General features: G+C 33.6%; 2 protein-coding genes across 3 annotated transcripts in view; one reads left to right on the forward strand and one right to left on the reverse strand.

Moving 5' to 3' along the window:
• LOC145284751 (adenylate kinase isoenzyme 6-like) overlaps window positions 1–3,403 on the reverse strand; it is a 69,885-nt gene extending 66,482 nt beyond the window's left edge. Inside the window, exon 1 of the mRNA XM_080133708.1 lies at window positions 3,203–3,403. Within this exon, the coding sequence (XP_079989834.1) occupies window positions 3,203–3,269 (67 nt within the window). The 5' untranslated portion in view covers window positions 3,270–3,403. The remainder of the gene's footprint in view (window positions 1–3,202) is intronic.
• LOC145284749 (protein mono-ADP-ribosyltransferase PARP16-like) overlaps window positions 1–22,462 on the forward strand; it is a 48,810-nt gene that overhangs the window by 14,966 nt on the left and 11,382 nt on the right. For both annotated transcript variants that reach the window (XM_080133707.1, XM_080133706.1), the window contains exons 2-3: window positions 9,525–9,662; window positions 20,820–21,026. In XM_080133707.1, the coding sequence (XP_079989833.1) occupies window positions 9,525–9,662; window positions 20,820–21,026 (345 nt within the window). The remainder of the gene's footprint in view (window positions 1–9,524; window positions 9,663–20,819; window positions 21,027–22,462) is intronic.

Consider the following 22,462-nt stretch of genomic DNA (forward strand, 5'->3'; position numbering starts at 1 on the left):
CTTATGTTTCCTAAATAATAACAAAAGTAAAATGAATACTTTATGTTCGTAAGTTGATGAACACTTGTTTACAAATTTTTTTGTGCATGTCTCGACACACAAAAATTTATGTGTTTTATATGCGGTTGTCACTACTTCTATCAATTCGTGCATAAAAAGTTTTTATCCAATTCTTTTCAAATTTTAGGACAAAAGAAATTAATATATTCGCTATTAAATAGCGTTTGAACACGGTTTCTATCTTTACTTTGTACTACAAAGTGTCAACTTTGAGAGGTTCTAACTTTTTACTGGAAAGACATACATGTTGTGTTCAAATTCCGTAGCAAAGACAATTCTTTTCTCTAATAACTAGAAATGTCGTCGACGGGTACAACTTCTGCTTCAAGTATTTATGTGAACATACCCCGACCGCTTATTTGCAAAAAGTGATTTACCACCAACTGGCATACTATGCTGGCATGTTTTGTCACTAATAGTTGAATTTAAATAGTGGTTTCTTCAAATATACAAATCAGAAGAAAAATATTAAAATACCATTTTGAAGTAAATTTTATTGTGAATCCAGTTATATAAGTTTTATTTTGATGGACGTAGGAGAAATGTACTTATTACTGATTTAAAAACTATGAGTGTCAAATTAAGTAGCAGTGTGCGCCTTGTCCAATGCTGAACATTATGTTTGGTATTGCTAATAAGACCAGTCAGATTCTGTAACATTGACCAAAATACAACATTCACTTCATTATTAGTCCCCTGATTTATTGGAGAGGGACCTATGTTTTCAGCGGCGTCTGTCCATGTGTCCGTTAGTCCGGACAATTGCCAGATAACCGTCCATTAGTTTTTCCTGAAATTTGGCCACAAATTGTATTTCATCAAATAGATGTGCACAGTAAAAAAGTTTTTTTGCAAAAATTCCAGTTGCATCCTTCGCTGCTTTCTTGTGGCATCATCTCACATGCAGCACTAGAGGGGGACCACACATGCGTGGCTTGTTTGTGTACAGATCAACTGTATAGCTGTGTGATAGCTGTATGATAGCTGTGTGAAATATCATTCTTGCTACAATGTCGATTACCTTTCCACAATTCTTGCCAGATAATGACGCACTTGATAACATCTTCGGTATACCGGTTGCTATTATGTTTCTTCATAGCAACATTCTTCTCCTGATTAAGAAAATCAACTTTCATCTGTTTGATTTTCAACTCATTCTTCTTTTTCTCTTCTTTGCTTTTCTTGTGAAGATTTCTTGATTTGGAAAAGAGGGTTTGGGCTTTTTTTTCAGTTGCAGATTCAACTTCAAAATTTGTTTTGACAATATTATTTGATTGGCCACTCTTTCCATCTTTTCTTTCTTATTCAGTCTTTTTTCACATCTTTTCAAACGTTTGTGAAATGCTAACTAATTTTTAAAAGCTTCTGATTTCTCTGCTGCTGCAGGGTAGACAAGGGACTTTCAAGTTTAATTTTATTTTCCTCATATTGTTGTTGTAACAACAATCTTTATTCTTTCTCAGCTCTTTATTTTTCTGCTTGAAATGATCATTAAATGTCTGTATCTTTTCTGTATGTTTCTCATAGTGTGGACTTTATTTTTCCTTCTTTCAGTTTTTTGGGGGGTTTGTTTTGCATGTCTTCCATTTATCCCCTTAATTTTTTTATTTTCTAAATTGCTTTCATCATCATTAACTGGATTTTGTTGAATACTCAGTCTCTTTCTACAAGCTGGCATAACTGCCTTGAATGTAATTGGACTAGATTTTAATTTTAATTACGATGCCAAGATTTCAGAGATTTCGTCTGAATTTTCTTTACTTATTTCCCAAATGACTGCTTATCAAGGGAACATCCAGATAGATACTTTGCAGCCTGACATATCCAGAATGATCTTCTGTAAGTCCAGAATGATGCCATTTGTAAGCGCAATTACTTCCGGTTGCCTTGACAAACTTTTCACCTCTTGTAATACCAGCACAGTTCGTAATACCAAACAGTTCATCTCTTGTAATACCAATCAATTCATCTCTTGTAATACCAGCACATGACAAATGCTCTCCAACAAATTTTGAGTTTTCAAATAAAAATGTCTGGAATCTGCCAGTTATTTAAATTTAAATAGGCATCAGTATAAGTTTTCTCAATTAAGTGCTTTATTCTCAACTGATGGATGGTGATAAAATTGGATGCAAATTTGACATCATCCCAGGTTTTTTTTTCATCAGATAGAAATATTGTAGATGTCAACTTTGGAAAGTAATGGTCTTCTGCCTCTTCCAGTGAAATTAAAAATATCCTTTAATTTCTTGAAATTATAATCTTCTGAAATAAAAATATCCTCAATGAAAATTTCATACATAAATTAAAAAAAAAATCAATAACAGTATAAGATGTCAATATTTCTCAAATTATAATATCTGATTGACAAACTGTTTAAAATGAGTGGAAGTTAATTATTTTACTTTTGTTTATTGTTAGGTGAATGTATAGACTAGTTTACAAAAAAAAAAAAAAGAAACCTCTTAAGAATGTACTAACTTTTGCTACATAAGTACTATTGTTTTTTTTTATTGTGCTAACATTTATTTATTATATTGTTAGGTGAAAGTACAGATTAGTTAAAAAAAAAAAAAAAAAAAAAAACCCTCTCTCCTCCGCATGTTATAAATGGGTTTCTAAATACAAGAGTTCGCTGCATATGTACTATTATTTTTTTATTGTTCTAACATATTTATTTTATTTTTGTATTGTTCATTAAATTGTTAGATTAATGTTTAGAATAATTAAAAAAAACAAAAAAAACACCCTCTATTTCCAATGTTAAGTTTTGTTTGTAAAACTCGTTTATTTAGTTTTGTTTACATTCTGTTTTTATTTTAACACATAGCCGCTTGACATTTTTTTTTCTTGGCTGTTAATTTTAAATATTATCAGGAATTATTTAATTTTAATTAAATTTTCAGTGCTTTGAAATCTTATAAATAAATGGTTTGATTTATAAAATCTTAGGAATTTTTTTTCACTTTATAACAAAAAAAAAAAAAATTTAGAACATTATTTACATTACATGCTGAACACGTGCTAACCACATGTTACACAATATCTCTGAATATTTAAAATATTCAAACATAACTTTTACAAATTAATGTACAAAAATGGTTTCTTATCACTTACATTAAAATTGAAACATTATAGTTACCTATATGGCTGAAGACCAAGGTCGAACAACTTTCATCCATTGGCTTGCTAATCTTCTCTGTATTCATGTTTTACGCAGTTTTGTTCAAAACGCTGTGGGTATGGGTATTTTCTTTTGCTTGGTGCATTCATGCAAATAAAGCTAGATACGATTTTTTGGCATCATTTAATGGGAAATTGAATGAACTTTAATTTGATATCACGTTTGTCATGGTTATTATGAATAGTTAATTCACTAGTAGTAAATTAAAAAAAAAAAATTTGAAAACGAGTTATCACATTTCTTTTTGTATATTTGTGACAATTTTTATGTGAAAATAAATTTGCTTAATTTGGTGCTATTTTTAGTTTTTTTATTGCTTGAATGCCAGAAATGCACGAGAGTTTTAAATAAGATGTATGATTTTTTTGACAACATAAAAATTACAAGCTCACAATTTTATCACATTTGTTGGTGTCATGAAAATAAATGAGTAAAATAAAAATTTTATTCAACAAATGCAAAATGAATACAAAAGAGTAAGACTGTTTTATGCAATATATTTTTTATCCAAATACAAATTCAAACAAATGAGATACATAAACATAACTGAAATTTGGCCATTTTTATGAATTCCACTCAATTTTAAGGCTTCTGCCGGTACCTATTTTTAGTGAGCTAAAAGATCTAGTCCTTTAACAATTATAAGAAACTTTCTAACAATTGATTGCCATGGCACCTTACCTGAGAGTCCAACATTCAAACTCCTCTGCCTAACATTTGCAGTTAATATAAATTGAAACAAATATAACGTGAACTCCCTCGACCAGACTAGAAAACTTCTCACACCTGCCAATATCCTATACCTCTGCAAAGCCACCATTCGTGCATGCATGGAGTATTCTTGCCATATCTGAGCTAATGCATCAACCACTAGTCAGTCCCATCCCAACAATGTTGCATCACTGCTTATTTTAGAAGTACTTCAGTCGGGTTAGTGCTCCAAACTTGCTGCACTTGTTCCTTCCCAATGTAAATACTCTCGACTAACCTGACATTCAGAAAAATCCCAGTCCTTCAATATAGAGGTCCCTAAATGCCAAAAAGATTGATACTCTGATAGCTTCTTTCCTGTACCACTTGACTTTGGAATTCTATCTTTGCTCCCTGTTTTCCTGACTGTATTAATATAAAGAAACTTAAATGTAATGTGAACAAACATTTCATTGTACAATTCCTTATTTAGGATGCAACCTATAAATCTAACCATAATCTTAATTAGTCTCTTGCATCTCAGTGGTGATATGCCTTGTTTGGGATGAATATAAATAAAAAAAATTTAAGTTGAAAATGCATCGTCTAGAGGATCTTGTACGAAATATAGCTCAATCAAAAGAGCTGTCTTGAGCCTCCACTACGGTCTCGAGTCATGACCTAAACTTGCAGTATGAAACTTTCATAGCATGAAACTTTCCTGAACATTATGATGCTGACAATCAGATCGTCCATGATGTTACATACTTATGGTCTTCCCGTATCCATCCTCTCCACCCAATGCTGAATCCCTTTTCAATCATGTGGGATTTCATGAGATGGCCTTAGCCAGAAACACACTGGAAGAATATTAAGTTTAGAGAATTCGGACTTTATGATACACAGGACTTGGTGTTCTACGTGTTGTGCAACTGATTCTGGCAGAAGTTTTATCTGAGAAGAATTCGAGCATCCCTGGCTATGCTAAGTGTCTTGGCTTTAATAAGGTAGTTTTCTTCGGCCTTGATAGTGAATAATTTTTTCTTGTGACTTTTATATAAGAGGTAGCTTTTTTTTTTCATAGTCGCCACTGTGATACCTATCTCTTTCGCCAAGATGTAATGGTCGACATACGTACTTCCTAACTTCCAGCATAGTGTTCCTGGAAGCAATGGCAATGAAATCAGTTCCTTTGCTTTTTTTTCTCTCGCATCTATGTCTTCCTTGTACTCTTTTTTTTTTTTTTTTTTTTTTTTAAATATTTTTCCAATCGGTCCTTTTTTATTTAATAACTAGCGGGGGTACCCGGCGTTGCCTGGGTGGGTGTTTGGAGGTGTGTGTGCTCTTAAATAAAAAAGAAACCGGGGGGGGGGGGGGAGTAGGATTGAATCCGAAGCCCTGAGGCGAAGTTTGAAAATAAAATGTGAAAAAAACATGAACCGGTCGGCCAGCCAGAATGAGTTACTGAAAGATGTTTGAATTTATTTAAGTAAGAACCAAATTGACAGGTGCCCGCACGGAAGTCGTAGAGCGTTACGACGACGACGACGTTAGCAATAGCTATTCAGCAAATGAGGTCAATGACCAGGTTTGTTTGTTATAAGTGAAGTAAAAAAAGAAAACATAAAAACGAACATTAAAACATGGCTTAAATAAGCCTGTTTCGATATTAAAATTTAAAAAATCGGTGGGTACCCTGGTGTTTTTTGGGTGTGTGGTTGGGGGTGGATAAGCGAAGTGAAAAAAAAAAACAGAAAAACGAACGTTGCGTGAAAAATGGCTTAAATAACACTGGTTCAATATTTAAATTTAAAAAATCGTGAAAAAAAAATGACATCTCACACCACGATTCGAACCCAAAACGTTTAGATAATGAACCAACATGCTAACCAACTGAGCTAACGCGAAGTACAAGAAATTTAGTCAGTTCTTCAACTATTTAAACTAAATCAGGTCATGACGTCATCTGACGCATGCGTAGAACCGGTCGTCGTCACAAGAGGACCGTTTTTGTTGACTCCCTCCCCCCTTTTTTTTTTTTTTAGGAATTATTGAAAACACTTAAAAATCTTTTTAAACTATTTTGGAAATATTATGTACTAGCGAGGGGTACCTGGCGTTGCCCGGGTGTTTGGAGGTGTGTGTGCTCGGGCGGGGGTGGGGTGGGATGTTAATCAAAACATAAGAATAAGCAAAGTAAAAAAAACTAACATAAGGCAAACGAACGATAAAGAAAACGTGAAACAGAAAAACGAACGTTAAAGAAAAAAACACGTAAAAAATAGCTTAAATAACCCTGCTTCAGGGGGTACCCGGCATAGCCCGGGTGTTTTTGGGTGTGTGTGGTCGGGCGGGGGTAGGGACTGTTAATGAAAACCTAAAACAGAAATACGAACATTAAAAAATCTGAAAAACACGTGAAAATTGGCTTAAATAACCCTGCTTCAATATTAAGATTTTAAAAATAAAAAAAAAAAGACATCTCGCACCACGATTCGAACCCAAAGCATTTAGATAATGAGGCAGCGCTCTAAGCAACTGAGCTAAGATGACGTCGCCAAAATTGTGTTGCGTTTTCAAATATTTAAAGTAAATCAGGTTACGATGTCGTATGACGCATGCGTAGAAGCGAATTAATCATGAGAGGAGGTTTTTGCTGACCCCGCCCCCTGTAGAAAAGTGATGATTTCAGGATGAAAAAATTAATGTTTTTGGCCAATTTTTCGATATTTGTTGGGTGAAGGTTGGAAGTTTAAAATGATACCAATCTGGCGAAAATCCGTGACCCGTGTGGAAAGTTTTTGCGAGACATACAAACACACATTTTCGCTTTTATATATATAGACTAGCGGGGGGGGGGGGGTTAAAATAAAAAAAATGTTTTGGTAGGTAAGTATGAGGATCGAACCTGAACCCTTGAGGCAAAGTTGGAAATTAAAGTGTGAAAAAAAGAGTGCGACGTTAACCATTACTCCACCGCGAAACACGTTTGAATTTATTTAATTACTTAGATTTGGCAGGTGGTGCACGTTTTAATGACTTAATGAGGTTAACTTTAACTGCGGGATAGTATTTCATTTACTGTGGGAACGCCTTTTTTTTTATTTTTATTTTCCCAAGATGTTGGTGGAGGGGGGGGGGGCCGGACCAGCTCCCCTTGTCCAAATTGAATAGCAATTGTTTGATATAAGGAAAATATTTCCACATTGAACAGAGCTGATTGCTTTCGGACATTTCCGGCGATCGCTACCGGAAAAATACCGCCAGAATAAGTGTCGCTTTTATTATACGAAAAAGCATAATCCACATGCGGCGAACAACAAATGTTGAATATTTATCTTCCCGAAGTCGAGCAAATTAAATAGACAGGCGAGCTCCGTTGTTAACTCGGAGATATTATGATTTATATGTGATATAAAAAGTTTTAAGAAGTTGCGAGCCGACAGACCGTTTCTCTGAAAAAAGCCTTTCTTGGGCATACACAAAAAGCGAACATACATACACACATTTTCGCTTTTCTATTATAGACTAGCGGGGGTACCCGGCATTGCCCGGTTGGTTGGAGGTGTGTGTTGGTGGTGGTGGGGGGGGGTAGATTAAAACAACCCTGTTAAAAAAAAAAAACGTTGGCCAGTTGTTTGGAGGTGTAGTTTTTAGTATAAAGGTAGGCTTGAACCCCGAACGTTTGACGCAAAGGTGGAAAGGAAATGGAAAAAAAAAAACCCTGCGACCTAACCATCTTGACCACAAGAACAGATGAATTGATAAGTGTGTTAACTTGACGTTTATAAACCGAAATTAGCAGATGTGATAACGTCAAGTTGCGGAAGCCAGTTTCTGTTTTCCCTGCTACACGACGATCGAACAATAAAAAAAAACACAAAAAACCTAACGTAAGGCAAACGAACGATGAAAACAGAAAACGAACACGTGAAAAATGGCTTAAATAAGCCTGTTTCGATATTAAAATTTAAAAAATCAGTGGGTACCCGGGTGTTTTTGGGTGTCGCTAAGAATAAGCGATGTAAAAAAAAAAAAAAAAAAAAAAAAAAAAAAAAGCAGATAAACGAAAATTTGAAAAATCGAAAAAAAAAAACCCCATCTCACACCATGATTCAAACCCAAAAACTTTAGATAATGAACCAAGGCCTTAACCAACTGAGCTAACTCGACGTACATGAAATTTGTTCGGTTTTTCAACTATTTAAAGTAAATCGGGTCACAACGTCATCTGACGCATGCGTAGAATCGGTCATTGTCACGAGAGGACCGTTTTTGTTGACCCCCCCCCCTGTCGAAAATTGTTGATTTCGGGAGTGAAAAAATTAACGTTATTGGCCAATTTTTCGTGCAAAGGATGGAGCTTCAATGTGATACCGTTTGTGAATTTTCGTCGCGTCTGTCGAAAGTTTTTAGCAGACATCCAAACATACACACACACATACATACATTTTCGCTTTTATATATAGAGATGGGATACATTTTTTATGTTTGAAATTTTGTTATTTTGATTTCAATAATTTTATTTTTATAATTTCCTAGACATATATTTCCTATACCACTTCAAATAAAATAAAAACTTATTTTTTAAATTTTGTTATTAAAACTGCAAATAAAGATTGTTGTTTTTATCTGTATAATTTTATTAATTTTTATTATATTTTCCAATGTATTTTTCTTATATTTTATTTCAATAAATCGCTTCACAATAGAAATATTGAAGAACAATAAAAGTAAAGCAACTGTTACCGCTTCCAGAAGTTAAAAAGTAAGTTAGCTGACTATAACCGATTTAATTACTGCACCTTTTTTGCAGTTTCTTGGTGAATTTCATTGTGCAGACATGAGAATTTTTTCTAGCTGTTGTTTCCACATCTTTATGGCCTTCAAGATATTCAAGGAACACTGAGCTGCAGTTCAGATGTTTTAATTCTTGAATCTTGCATAAATTATCACAATGTAAGTCACTCTCTTCTAATTTTGCTGTGCTTTCCAGTCATCCAGTCTGCAACTCTGAAACCTTCTAATAATATATAGTAGTAACTATCTATTAAATATTGAATTACTTAAAATCATTATGAAATGAATGAATATCAAAGTTATTCCAAACACCTTGTATATTACAGAAAAATCTCCCTAAGACCTAAAAAATTACTTCTTGCAGCAAGGGGCTCGTGCATCATACTGTGAATAGTCTCAGAAATCCTCTCAATATATTTCATCATTTAAATCTATTCATCTTATTAAACTTTATTCTTGAGTGGCTTTTAACCTTAAGTGGTGACTCATAAATAAAAATTTTGTCAAATTGAAACATTTTTTTTTTTTTTTTTTTTTTTAAAGAAAGCAAATAAGAATTCATTTATAAGAAAAAAGTATGCATTTACATTTGGAAAGACACCAGAACTTGATTGAGATCAGATAAATTGTTTTGCTAAACATGTTCCTTTCAACTGCTGTGATGTTTCTGTTCGTTTTGATCACATTTGCACATTTATTTTGTTATACTTTTGTGAAGTGAAATTCCTATATATTTTGTCTTTGGCAAGACAATTTCATCTTTTGATTGAACATTTGTTTCTCTCTACAGGAACGGGCAATTAGTGAGTTGCCTACGATTGTCCAATTTGACAAGTTACTTGAAACTCTACCTCACTCAACATTGGATCTTCTCAACTGGCATTTTAGCCAAAAAAGTTTTACGCTCAAATCAAGAAATAAAGCTGATGTAAGTATCTAAAGCAATCATCAGATTCTTACCATTTTCTTTGCTAGGTGGAATATGTAACGCAAAAGGACTAGTCATATATATATATATATATATATATATATATATATATATATATATATATATATATATATATATATATAAAAGGCAAAACGTGCGCAAGAGTTTTATGTCCAAGAAAGGCTTTTTTTTTTTTTTTTCAGGGGTTACTATCGCTTAGAACTTCTTATATACCCTGTAGATCATAATATGTACGAATTACAAACACGCGTCACAGCTAGATTTATTTACATCGATTTTTACATAATTCTTGCTATTTCGACCCCTCTTGTGTTGATTCAACTTTTTCGTATAAAAGCGAAACTGGTGAAATTAAGGTGCGGTTCTCGGCCTACGGGCCAGTAGCGTCTAGTAAGCAATAGATGTTTGGTCAATGTTGGTTTTCACTGTCATATCAGCCAATTGCTTTCATTTGGACACTCCCCTAAAACTGCAGATTTAATCGACATAAGTCCAATTCAAACAAACAGAAGTATATAGAAGCTAGAAGTAACGTTAAGAGAGAATTTACTGAAACCACTAAAAAACGCATCGGAGCACAAAAATTAGGAACTCGTGACTTCTGGAAAATCTACAACAATGTAGTAAATAATGGGCAATCAAGAATTCCCCCAGTAACCAACAATCACGAGGTTGTTTGCTCAGCAACCGACAAGGCTAATTTGCTTGGCAGCCGGTTTGCCTCGAACTCCACACTGGACCCTTCCAACCACCCTCTGCCCGACTTTCCTTTGCGGACAGACGCCACGCTAGACAATCTAAAAATCACCCCTGCTCAGGTACACGCTATCATAAAAAACCTTGACACTTCAAAAGCATGTGGACCTGATCTCATCCCAGCTGTGCTATTAAAAAAGTGCCCAGCCAAAGTAGCTCCAGTTCTCTCCAAACTCTACAACAAATGCCTTAATGAATCATGCTTTTCAGGCTGTTGGAAAACTGCTTCTGTGGTACCAGTATTCAAGAATTCTGGCAAAAGAACTGACCCATCAAATTATCGCCCCATTAGCCTCCTCCCACTTTTCACCAAAATATTTGAGACCATAATTAACCATGCTCTAGTCCGGCACCTTACAGATGCTAAACTTCTGACTTACAAACAATATGGATTTAGACAAGCCCGTTCCACAGCTGACATCCTCACTGTAATCTCTGAACATATATACCATTCACTGGACAAAGTGGGGGAGGGCAGAACAGTAGCTCTAGATATATCTAAGGCCTTTGACAGGGTATGGCATGAGGGTCTCCTCAGGAAAAGTAAATCATACGTTATCACTGGTAGAATACTTAACATAATTAAATCCTTCTTAGATAAGAGAAAAATCCAGGTTGTCCTCGACGGTCGTACATCTAAACAGTATGATATAAATGCGGGAGTGCCTCAGGGGATTATCCTTGGACCTCTATTGTTCCTAATATTTATTAATGACCTCCCTGACAAAACTGCCTCTGAGATGGGTATATATGCTGATGACACCACACTCTATAACAGGCATGACAGTAAAACAAATGAACAGATAACTAAAGAAATGGCAAAAACACTAAGGATGACCTCCAATCTGTAGTGAAATGGGGACAAAAATGGATGGTCACATTCAATGCTGCCAAGACTAAACTGGTTTCCTTCAATAATTACAAGAAACCCTCTCTACCACCAATAGCAATGGCCAACGACTCTTTATCTGAGAGTACATCTTTCAAACTGCTTGGCCTAACGTTCACAGGAAACATGAGTTGGAACAATTATATTGAAAACATTGCCAGGGCCGCTGCGAAAAAGGTAGGCTCTCTTTACCGTGCTAGAAAACTACTGACACCTGAAAGTATCCTGTACCTCTATAAGGCCACCATTCGCCCATGTATGGAGTATTGTTGTCACATTTGGGCTGGTGCATCTGCTGCTAGGCTCTCAATCCTAGACAAGGTTTAAAAGAGAGTCGCCAATCTGATAGGCCCTGAACTGGCATCTAAGCTTCAGCCTCTGTCCCATCGACGAAACGTTGTTCTACAAGTATTTTAATGGTGAATGCTCTGACGAACTGCAGACACTTGTGCCCCCCCCACGACGTAGACACCCTCGACAAACCCGACAGGCAGCTAAATCCCACCCCCACACAGTAGAGATCCCTAGATGTAAAAGATCTTTCTACTCCAGTAGTTTCTTCCCCAGAACCGCTAGACTCTGGAATTCCATTCCAGGTCCCTGCTTCCCTAACTGTACTGACATGCAGAAGTTCAAGTGTAACGTGAACCGACATCTTGCTGCCCAAATCCCAACATAGTGCTCCAGTAGTTGTTGCCCCTGATAGTAGCCCCCTACACCAAAGTGGCAATGTGCCTTGTTTGGGGTGAAAATGTAATTAAAAAAAAAAAAAAAGAGGCAGAAACAAAACCAAAGTTGGGTAAAAAAACAAACTGAAAACAACTATCTCGCAGTAAAATTAAGTGTGGATTTGACCTCATTAAACGTGCATTAAAAACTATTTTGCAGAAATATTTAACTGCGGAATAGCATGATGTTTGACCTCAATTTGAACTTCTTCACTCTTTAATCGCTAAATTTAACATCTTACATTGTTTCCGCCGCCGTAGCGCAGGTATATGCCGTCAGCCTATTGGTCTCAAGGCTCCGGGTTCGAGCCTACCTGCCTCCCTTTTTTTTTCTTTTACACCTACAAAAGATTTTTTTTCCATTTTTAAAAATCGCTTTTTTTTTTGTCTTATTTTTTTAAGAAGTTTAACATCGTTTTTTTTTTTTTTTTTTTTTTTTTTTTTTTTTTTTATTTATTTAAACAGGGTTAAGTTTCCTTTTTGTTCTGCTTTCCTCTCCCCTCCCCCAACACACACACACCTACAAACACCTGGGCAACACCGGGTACCCTCGCTAGTCTTTTATAGTTCTTAATTTCATTCAGTTCCAGGAGATCAGGCATGAACTAAAATGCTTTATTTAGACATTAGATTCATACTCCAATTGTTGGATTGTTTCTCTTTTCTAAAATGGCTGGCAATTATATGGTAAAAGAAAGATTCTCTTCTAAATATTGTGTACTGTTAGTTACATGTTTCCCTTCCTGTCTCTCATAAAACGCTGGTTGTAAATAATTTACTGACATCAATAATTTTAATATTAAAACTATTAATAAAACCTGAGAAATTTTATTGCTTTTTGTATTGTTTTTTGTTTTTTACCTATTTGTAGCTGCTGTTGACAAGGTGTTGTTCATTTTAACTTGAAGCCATCTTCTGTTTTATCAAAAATTATAGAAATGTTATATTTTTCCAAGAAATCAATCAAGCATTAAAAAATCTTTATAATCAGAATAAAATGTATATACTTTCAAACAATGAATTATTTACATTAGAAGTTTCTTAGTGAAATTTATTTTTGAATACAATTTCTTATGATCAGATAGAAAGATGCATAGGCATACACATATCTCGTCATGATTATTTTATATAATAACTAGCTGTACCCGGCCACGCATTGCTGTGGCTCAGTTTGTTAAAATGGAACACATTCCTCAAGAAAAATTGCATTTTGTTTGTTTATTTACTTTTATTATTTTTTGCAATTTTTTTTATCAATGAAAGTTGCTGTTTTTTTTTTCCCGCAAAAAAAATAATTTTTTGCCATAAATTGTTAGGTGAAAGTTTTTCTGTTTTTTTTGTTTTTTTTTTTTCAGGAAAACTTGCACTTTTTTCTTTTTTTTTTTAAAGAAATTTGGCAGTAAACGTAAATTTTTGAAAACGAATTTTTATTATAAAAAGAACAGATGAATGCTTTATATGAACATTGTAAATAGTTAGGTGAAAGTAGAGAAAAGGTTGTTTTTTTGTTTTTTTTTCAAGAAACTACAAATTTTTTTTTTTCAACAGATGTTAAGAAAAACAGAACACATACTTCCATCATTAATTATGCAAAAAAATAAAGTGGAAAACTTTCTGTTAATGTTTGCTAAAAAAAAATACAGTAAACTTCGCTGAAGTGTTAACATATGCTGCATCTTAAAAAGTTGGTTCATGCTGGCAATTAAATAAAATAAATGTCTAAAAATTAGTAAAAATAAGTAAAATCATGAATGACGGCTCTTGAGTTGGGGGGGGGGACAAGTAAGTTGATTCGAGAAATTGTAAATTGTGTTATTACAAAATGTAAATTGTGTTATTACAAAAATACCTGATACCAAATGCAGTAAAATTCAAGTATCTTTTATACGTACTTAAACTGCGTTTAAGTTATTTTTATTTCATTTCTTTTATTAAAAGTTGTCTTTCCAACAATTAACTGGTTGCATGTCGTTTAACCATTGGGGACTTCACTCTTGGAAAATTGTATAAAAGTCTATGCCTATCACTTAACTCTAAATTTGGGAGTGCAACTCAAACTTAGGGTTAGTGGTAGATAAGTCATTTGTTAGGTGTGTCAGAAATTTTGTGAAAAATATTGAATAATTCCACCCTGTTTTCCAAGCTTATACTCCTCGAAAAATGTAATTCAAGCCCTAATTTTTTTTCAATTAAAGGAGCAAGGACCATGGTTTCATTAAAAAAAAAAAAAAACGTTTTTTTTTTTTTTTAAAAAAGGTTTTAAACTTCGGACTTTACAGGTAAATTTCTAAAAAGACTCTACTTTTTTTTTTGTTTTAAATTTGAATATATTATTTATTGATCTTTTATCTTCAATTTATGATATATAAAACTTTGGTGAGTAAATTAATTATTTACTTTTTAATAGACATTTCAAAATGGGATGCGTGAATTAATTCGGACCCCTGTCTTTCCAAGCTTATAACTACTCGAAAAATATAATTCAAACCCTTATTTGTTTTTTTTTTCAATTAAAGGAGCAAGGACCAAGGTTTCATTTTTAAAAAAAACCCAAAAAACGTGTTTTTTCAAAAACTTTGGACTTTACAGGTAAATTGTTAAGTTTTGAGACATTGTGTTAAACAAAGATGGCGGCGTAGTTCAGATCAGTAACCAAGATGGCGACCAAGAATCAAATGCGGTCCGTGGCGTAGTTAACCTCTTCAGTTCTGAGATATTGTGTTGAACAAAGATGGCGGCGTAGTTCAGATCAGTAACCAAGATGGCGGTGTAGTTCAGATCAGTAACCAAGATGGCGGCCAAGAATTAAATGCGGTCCATGACGTAGTAAACGGTAAACTGATTGAATCCAAAATTCGACAATTTTTATAATTTTGGGGCATTTTCATTGGTTGTTTTAGCACAGCCGTTGGTTACAAAAATGATTGGCGAATCCATTCGTCTCAGACCCCCATTACAAGTCAAAAACATTTTACACACCCCCTTTTTTTATATAATGGAAAAATCCTTTTGGATTCAATTTTGGTTTCACTTGAGAAAAGGAAAGAAAAATAAATAAATAAATAAAAATAAATGAACAAAGAAAAATAAACCAATAAAATAATTGTTTTTTTTTTTTTTTTTTTTTTCTTTTTCTTCTGGTTTTGGGGGAATTTGTCTTTATTCTCATTGGTCAAAAAGAATTAATATATTGGTATAATGTGTGCAAAAAGAAGCCATTTTTTTTTTTTTTTTTGATACATATAAAAATAAACACTTTTTAAATATATATAAACATACAAATAGAATACTTTTCAAATACATATAAACATATGCACAAAAATTCACAAATATATATTTTTTTTGTTTTAACAAATGTTTGCCAAAAAAAAAGAGATACAAAAAGAACTATTTGACAAATAGGAAGTTTACAAAAGGGTTTTAACAAGTGGCTTTTTTTCTTTTCTTTTTTTTGTGTAACAAAAACTGGAAACATGTTAGGTATTAATTGGTTAATTTGGTTAGTAAGGTAGAAATGGTCACAGTTTAACGTCGTGCCCGGGACAATTTTACAATTTTTTTTTTTTTTTTTTTGTGTGATTTTAACTGTTCATGCTTCTCCTTTTGGGTTTCTTATAAAATGTCTTAATTTTATTCTTTTTATAAGTTTAGTGAAAATGTCGGCTATATTATTCTCAGACGTCACATAAGTAAGAGTAATAGATTTTTTTCTTATTTCATCCCTTATAAAATGATATCTGATATCAATATGCTTCGACCTTTGATGAATCATAGAATTATTTGCTAATAAGATACTGCTCTGATTATCACAATGAATTACTATAGGTTTTTTACTTAGATCTGGTTTTAAAATAGATTTTAGAAGAGTGTTCAGAAAAATTGCCTCCTGCGCGGAATGAGTAAGTGCCATATATACTGCTGCACAAGTAGAAAGGGCAACAATTTGTTGCTTTTTAGTTTTCCAAGAGATCATAGGTCCAGTCTTTGACAGTCTAAAACAATACCCCGCTATACTCTTTCTATCCTCAGAGTTAGCCCAATCTGAATCCGAAAAGCCTTCTAGATTTAGAGGATATGTAGATTTTTTAAATCTTAAAGATTGTCCCTTGGTTCCTTTTAGGTAACAAAGGATTTGTTTTGCACGATTAAGGTCTTTAATTGTCGGTTTTGATAAGTTTTGAGATAGCTTTGTTACAGTGTAACATACGTCAGGCCTTGTTGCGGTCATCAAGTAGATGAGGCTCCCTACCATTTCCCTGTATATTCCGTTATCTATTTCGGTCCCTATATTTTTATTTATGTCCATTTCGACGGGAGTTGAACGCGGCTTACAATCTTGCATTCCGAACTTGAGCAGAATTTTTTCAATGTATCGTGATTGGTTCATAGTTATAGTTTCATTTTCACAGGTAAATTTTATACCGAGGAACCATGACAGTCGTCCAAGATCGGCCATTTAAAATTTTTTATTTAATTCATTTTTAACATCTCTTAAAGTGTTGTCACAGTTTGAGGCGAGTAATATATCGTCAACCCAAAAAACCAAAATCAACAATTTATTACCTACATTTTTGGTATACATGCACACGTCTACGGGACATTGTTTGAATTCCTGTTCTATTAAATAATTATGGAGTGTTAAATTCCAATTGTTGCACTTGTGTGCTCCATATAACGATTTATTTAATTTCCACACCCAATTTTTATTTTTCATTTTGAATCCCTCTGGAGGGTAAATGTAGATTTCACAGTCAATTGGAACATTTAAATAAGCATTTTTTACATCCATTTAATGTATTTTTAAATTGTATTGAGTGGCAAGTTGTAATAAAATTCTAATTGTCGTTAAATTTGTCGTTGGTGAAAATGTTGCACAATATTCCACTCCAGGAATTTGTGAGAAACCTTTTGCCACAAATCTTGCTTTAAAAGTTTCACTGCCAGAAACTGATTTTTTTTTTTTGGAAAAAACCCAGCGTGAAGAAATTCTATTTTTATCTGTTGGTTTTGCCACTATTTCGTATGTGTTATTTTCAGATAATGCTTTCAATTCGGATACCATAGCTTGTTCCTATTCTTGGTGATTTTCTGAATTAATTGCCTCATTATAACTTTCCGGTGCGCTGTTCAACGAATAACAGTAATCGACAGCGTAATCTTGTATCTTTTCAATTTGTAAGAACTCTGGCCTTTTCGCTCCCTTATTGGGTATCGACGTGTCTGGTTACTATTTTCGTCAGAAGTACTGTAATTGTCGTCGTTATTAATATTTTCATTGTGATTGATTAAGATGCTAGGCAATATTTCACGTTTTTCATTCACTGGATCGCCATTTTTTAAATTTAATGTATCATTGAATTTTACACATCTAACTCTTTTTATGCCATTTTGAGCTGTGAAATAGATTAAGTATGCCGGGCTATTTTTATCGTAACCTACTACCGTTTTCGCTTTTAGTATTTAGTTTACTGGTGTTTTCTATAAATGCAAAACAATTAGAACCAAATAGATGCATTCTGTTTATTTTAGGTTTTACACCCCAAAACGCTTCATACGGCATTTTTCCTAGCCTCTTATTGAAGAATCTATTTCTGATATATGCTGCTGCCATTAAAGCATATGTCCATAAACTATACGCTAATTTCGATTCGATAAGTAGTCATCTCAAAAAGGGTTCGCCAGGCCCTTTCAGCTATGCCATTTTGGAAGGGGGAGTACGGCGCCGATTTCTCGTGTTTTAATATGGTGGTTAATTAATAGAAGTTCAAAGTCTTTACTAGTAAATTCAGTCCCATTGTCTGAGCGAATACATTTTACTGAACCGTACGGGGCAACATTAGCTAAATATTTCTTAGTGGCGAGGATAGTGTCGGATTTGTTTTTTTAGAAAATAAACCATAATTAAACCGGAAAAATCATCAATAAACTTCAAAACGTACCTTAGATTGTTTCTCCCCATCGGGCTGATCGGACCTGCTAAGTCACAATGCACAAGTGAGAGAATTTTCGTAGCTTTTTTGTCTGGCATTTGGCTTATATCTTTTGTCATTTCCCCCTGTGCACACACATCACAATTAGGGAGATCGTCTGAAGGTATTATTTTCATGCCTTCGACTACATTTGGTAATTTTTTTAATATCAGCTGTATTGCAGTGTCCTAGAATTTTATGCCAGGTTTCCAAGTCGTGACAGGCAGTTTTTGAGGGAACCATACTTTTTAAATAATATAGTCGGGCATTTTTTTTTTTTAATGGCAAATACAGTTCCATTGGGGTATGTCAATTTTGATGTATTTTGGCCAAATTGTATATTCGCGCCTTGTTTAATTGCAGCCTGCATGGAAAATATGTCTTGCTTAAATGTAGGTATGAACAGAGCATTTTTTAGAGTAGTTACAGATTTCGCCTTTATTATTTTTTAGGTATATTTTAGCATCGCCTCTTTTCAAGACTATATCATTTATTTGACTACCGTCGGCAAGTTTGACAAAATGACTTTGAGGATTAAAGTTTGAATCAAAATTAATAAAATCAGATTCCTTGGTGATAACGTGCGCTGTAGCACCACAGTCGACAAGGAGATTTTTACCGTTTGTGGTATTGTCAAAGTTACATGTGAATAGAAATGTATGTTCTTCCTCAAAGTTCTCAACGTTTTTTACAGAATCCATTGTAGAGAGTTTATATCGACATTGGAAACTTTTGTGGTTGGGTCGTCCACAATTATAGCAGATAATTTTATTCTTTTTCTTGGAAAAATTACTTTTGGAGAATATGTTGTGGTGAGGTGTGTAATTTGGTGGTGTCTGCTTTCGAGAAGCATTTTTGAACTTCATAATATTGCTGGAGTTATAATTGTCCACGAGCATACGATTAGTCTCTTCGTAACTGCGCAATGCCACTTTAAATTCGCTGAAATTTATGGGTTTGTCTTTCTGAGTTATAACAGTTTTAAATTGTTTAAAATCGGCTGGAAGTCCCTCGAGAGTCATTGATATCAACAAGCTATCGCTTATTATTTCACATGAGAGTTTTAAGGCTTTCATCCTCGTTACATTTCAAAGACGTTAATTCTGTATATAGGTATATTATTTTCGGTTTCCCTTTTGATAAATAATGTTCTCTTAATATGTTCAATGCTTTCCTCCCATCATCCAATGTGTCTCTTATAATCAGAGACAGACTTCTATCATCTAAACATTGAATCACTTCTGCAAAAACAGTTGCATTTTTTTCGAGAAATTCAGGGTCGTTTGGATTCTTTGTTGTAGATTGTATGACTTTGTGTAGTTTTCAAATCCTTAGATATCCCAGAAATTTTACCTGCCACAATTCGAATTTAGATTCCGATCCGTCAAAGAAAAGACGGTGGCTGGGCGCATAACCTGTTAAATTTTTAAACATTGTGTTGAACAAAGATGGCAGCGTAGTTCAGATCAGTAACCAAGATGGCGACCAAGAATCAAATGCGGTCTGTGACGTAGTAAACGGCGAACTGATTGAATCCAAAATTCGACAGTTTTTATAATAATTTTGGGACGTTTTCATTGGTTGTTTAGCACAGCCGTTTGTTATAAAAATGATTGGCAAATCCATTCGTCTCATACCTCTATTACCAGTCAAAAACATTTATACAAAAATTCTGATACACCTTTTGAGAAATTAAGCCTCCTTACTCCTTAAGCGATAAGCGGATATTTGTTTATTATTTTTTTTTTTATTTAGTGTGTAAAATCCACTTTGAACAACATATTTGGAAATTAGAAAAATAAAAATACCAAAAAACTTTGTCTTAGCATGTTAAAAGTATTTAGGTTGGTAGATAATTAAATTCTACTGTGTTTGGTGTAAGTTTTTTGTTTTTTTTTTTTTTGCTGTTGTTTCTTGCTTTTTAGAATTATTGACTAAGGGGGGTTGCTTAGATCGTATTTTAAACTAAACTACGGAGGTTGGAATCCCCCCCCCTAAAATGTACTTGGAAAAATCGATTTTATAGTGAGATTTAAGAATGGTTAGCCAAAAAGAAAGGTGAAAAACAAAACAAATAATCAATAAATAATTGTTACCAAAGGCAATAAAAGTTACTTTTTTTACTTACATGAATGAGTTTATTTTATGTTTTAAAGTATTTTCAAGCGCTTTTCTTTATTTTTTAATCTAAAATTGCAGGTGTGTGGGTGTGAAATATCTCCAGATTTTCTAGAATTCTCCGCGAGATTGGAAACGAAATCTCCAGATCTAGCAGGAAAACTGCTAAATTGGAAACACTGGTCACGTGACGACAAGCAGTGATAAATAATAGTCCATAAATAAAAAAAATGACCTATCGGTACAAAGAAAACCACCTATTTATTATAGAAAAATTAAGTATAATGTTATAATTAAAAAGAGATATATAAAAACACGCATGGGTACAGTAAAGATATCATACCAAAATGTCGAAGCAATCATTTATTTAGTTATTTAGACTATTAATTACGAAGAACTAAGAGTTACATTTTTATATATATAGATCTTCAAACTAAAATAATCTGTTTTTCTATACTTATGCAATGAGAAAATTACATTTTTGTATTGGAATAAATTTGTTTCCATAAAATATCAAAAATCTCCCTTCCATATAATATTTGCAGTTTACGCTTATTTTTAAATGGAACTTTGTATTTTTCTTTTCTTTAAATTAATATTTTCTTATTCTTTTAACAGCTAGGATCTGTTTTTCAACTTGCCTTTTCAAACAGCTTAATCATTTTCTTTCTTTTAGTATTATGACATCCTAACTTTGACAGGCAGCCGGGAACCAACTTCTGTGGAGCCAAACTACATATTTGAAGTTTTGCCCAACAAAACAAACCAGTTAAAATTCAATCAGCTACAGCAAGGTCGAAAAGTTTTTTATGCTTATCATGGAAGCCGAATTGAAAATTTCCATTCAATTTTACACAACGGTCTTGCCTCACACATGAACAAGGTCAGTTAAAACATGTTTCACTTTGAGCACATTATCTATTTAACATTTTTATTTATGTTTCTGAATTTTTTTATTTCATTTTAGCCGCTTTTTTCTCTACGTTAGATATTTTTATGTCAACAATTAAATTCTCTCTGAAGTTCAAGAAATGTGTATCTCTAACCTGAATTCTATTAAATTTTATTTATAAAAGACTAGCCTGGGTGCCCAGATGTTTGGAGGTGTAAAAATAAATAAAAACTGGTAGTAGGTAGGCAGGCTCGAACCCGTGCTGCAAAGGTGGAAAAGAAAGTGAAAGAAAACCTGACATCTTACCGCTATGCTATAAAGCCATAGGAAGTGAAAAGCGTTCAAATTTAGCGATGTCGATCAAAAAGATGACTTGCAGAAATGGCGTTGCTTTTAAACCTCCCACGAAGGTTGTTTTCAATGTGGGAGAAAAGTAGCTCCCCATAAAGTATCCAAATAAATAGTAATTGTCTCAGTATGAAGGGTTTCCCTTACATTGACCAAGTATGAATTACAGAACAGATACTACCCCGGCGAAGGCCAGGCGCTGGTGGTTGCATTTGAATAGTTTTGCTTTATTTATACGAAAAAGACAAATGAACAGCTGACACAATGGGATGGTGGTAATTTTTGGAAACTCTATCAAAAAATGAAAGAAACCATATCCGTTTGCGAATCTGAGATATTACGGTCTGCAAAACCTTCTCCCAGAATTTAACTGACGTGAGAATCTCGACACAAAAAGCTTTTTGTGAACATACACAAATGCGCGCACTCATTTTGCCTTTCATATATTTAGATATTCACTTGCATTATCTCATCCTCCTCAGCATATCCAAAATCCTTCTACTTATGGATCCTTGAAATAGATTCAGTTATTGTTTAAATGGATAGAACATAAACAACTGTATCCATTAATTCCTGTAACAGAAAAAGGAAAGACAGAAGAGGAGGGGATGACTATATAAAACTATTTTGATATTTTTTTTTTTTTGTTCTTGCATTCAATTCTTGCAATCATTTTAGTTTTTTTTTCACTTTCTTTTATCCCTTCATTGCTTATGATCTTTTTTCCTTCCTCCAACAGTCACAACGTCTAGTTTATACAAGGATTGCAAAGCCAGATAGTTCAAAATTTTAAGAATCCCTCATAAGAATGCTCAAGAGTCGGCATCAGATTTTTTATCTCTAAAGAATCAATAGACAATCTGAATATTGGAAGACCTTAAAATGAGGAGTAAAAATTTTTGGGATCCTGGGAGTCTGATCAGTCAGACCTTTATACCTTTTGATTATGCAACCTTGGTCAATATCAACGAAAATCAAAAAATTCTCTATACTACACTGAATCCACTTCCAATATATTGCCATTTTTGTTTATCCATAATTTTTTGATCTTCTCCCTAAATGTCTCTCTTCTCACACAT

The sequence above is a fragment of the Euprymna scolopes genome, chromosome 9, assembly GCF_053919585.1.
Source record: "Euprymna scolopes isolate OS-2025 chromosome 9, ASM5391958v1, whole genome shotgun sequence".
In the NCBI taxonomy this organism is placed as follows: domain Eukaryota; kingdom Metazoa; phylum Mollusca; class Cephalopoda; order Sepiida; family Sepiolidae; genus Euprymna; species Euprymna scolopes.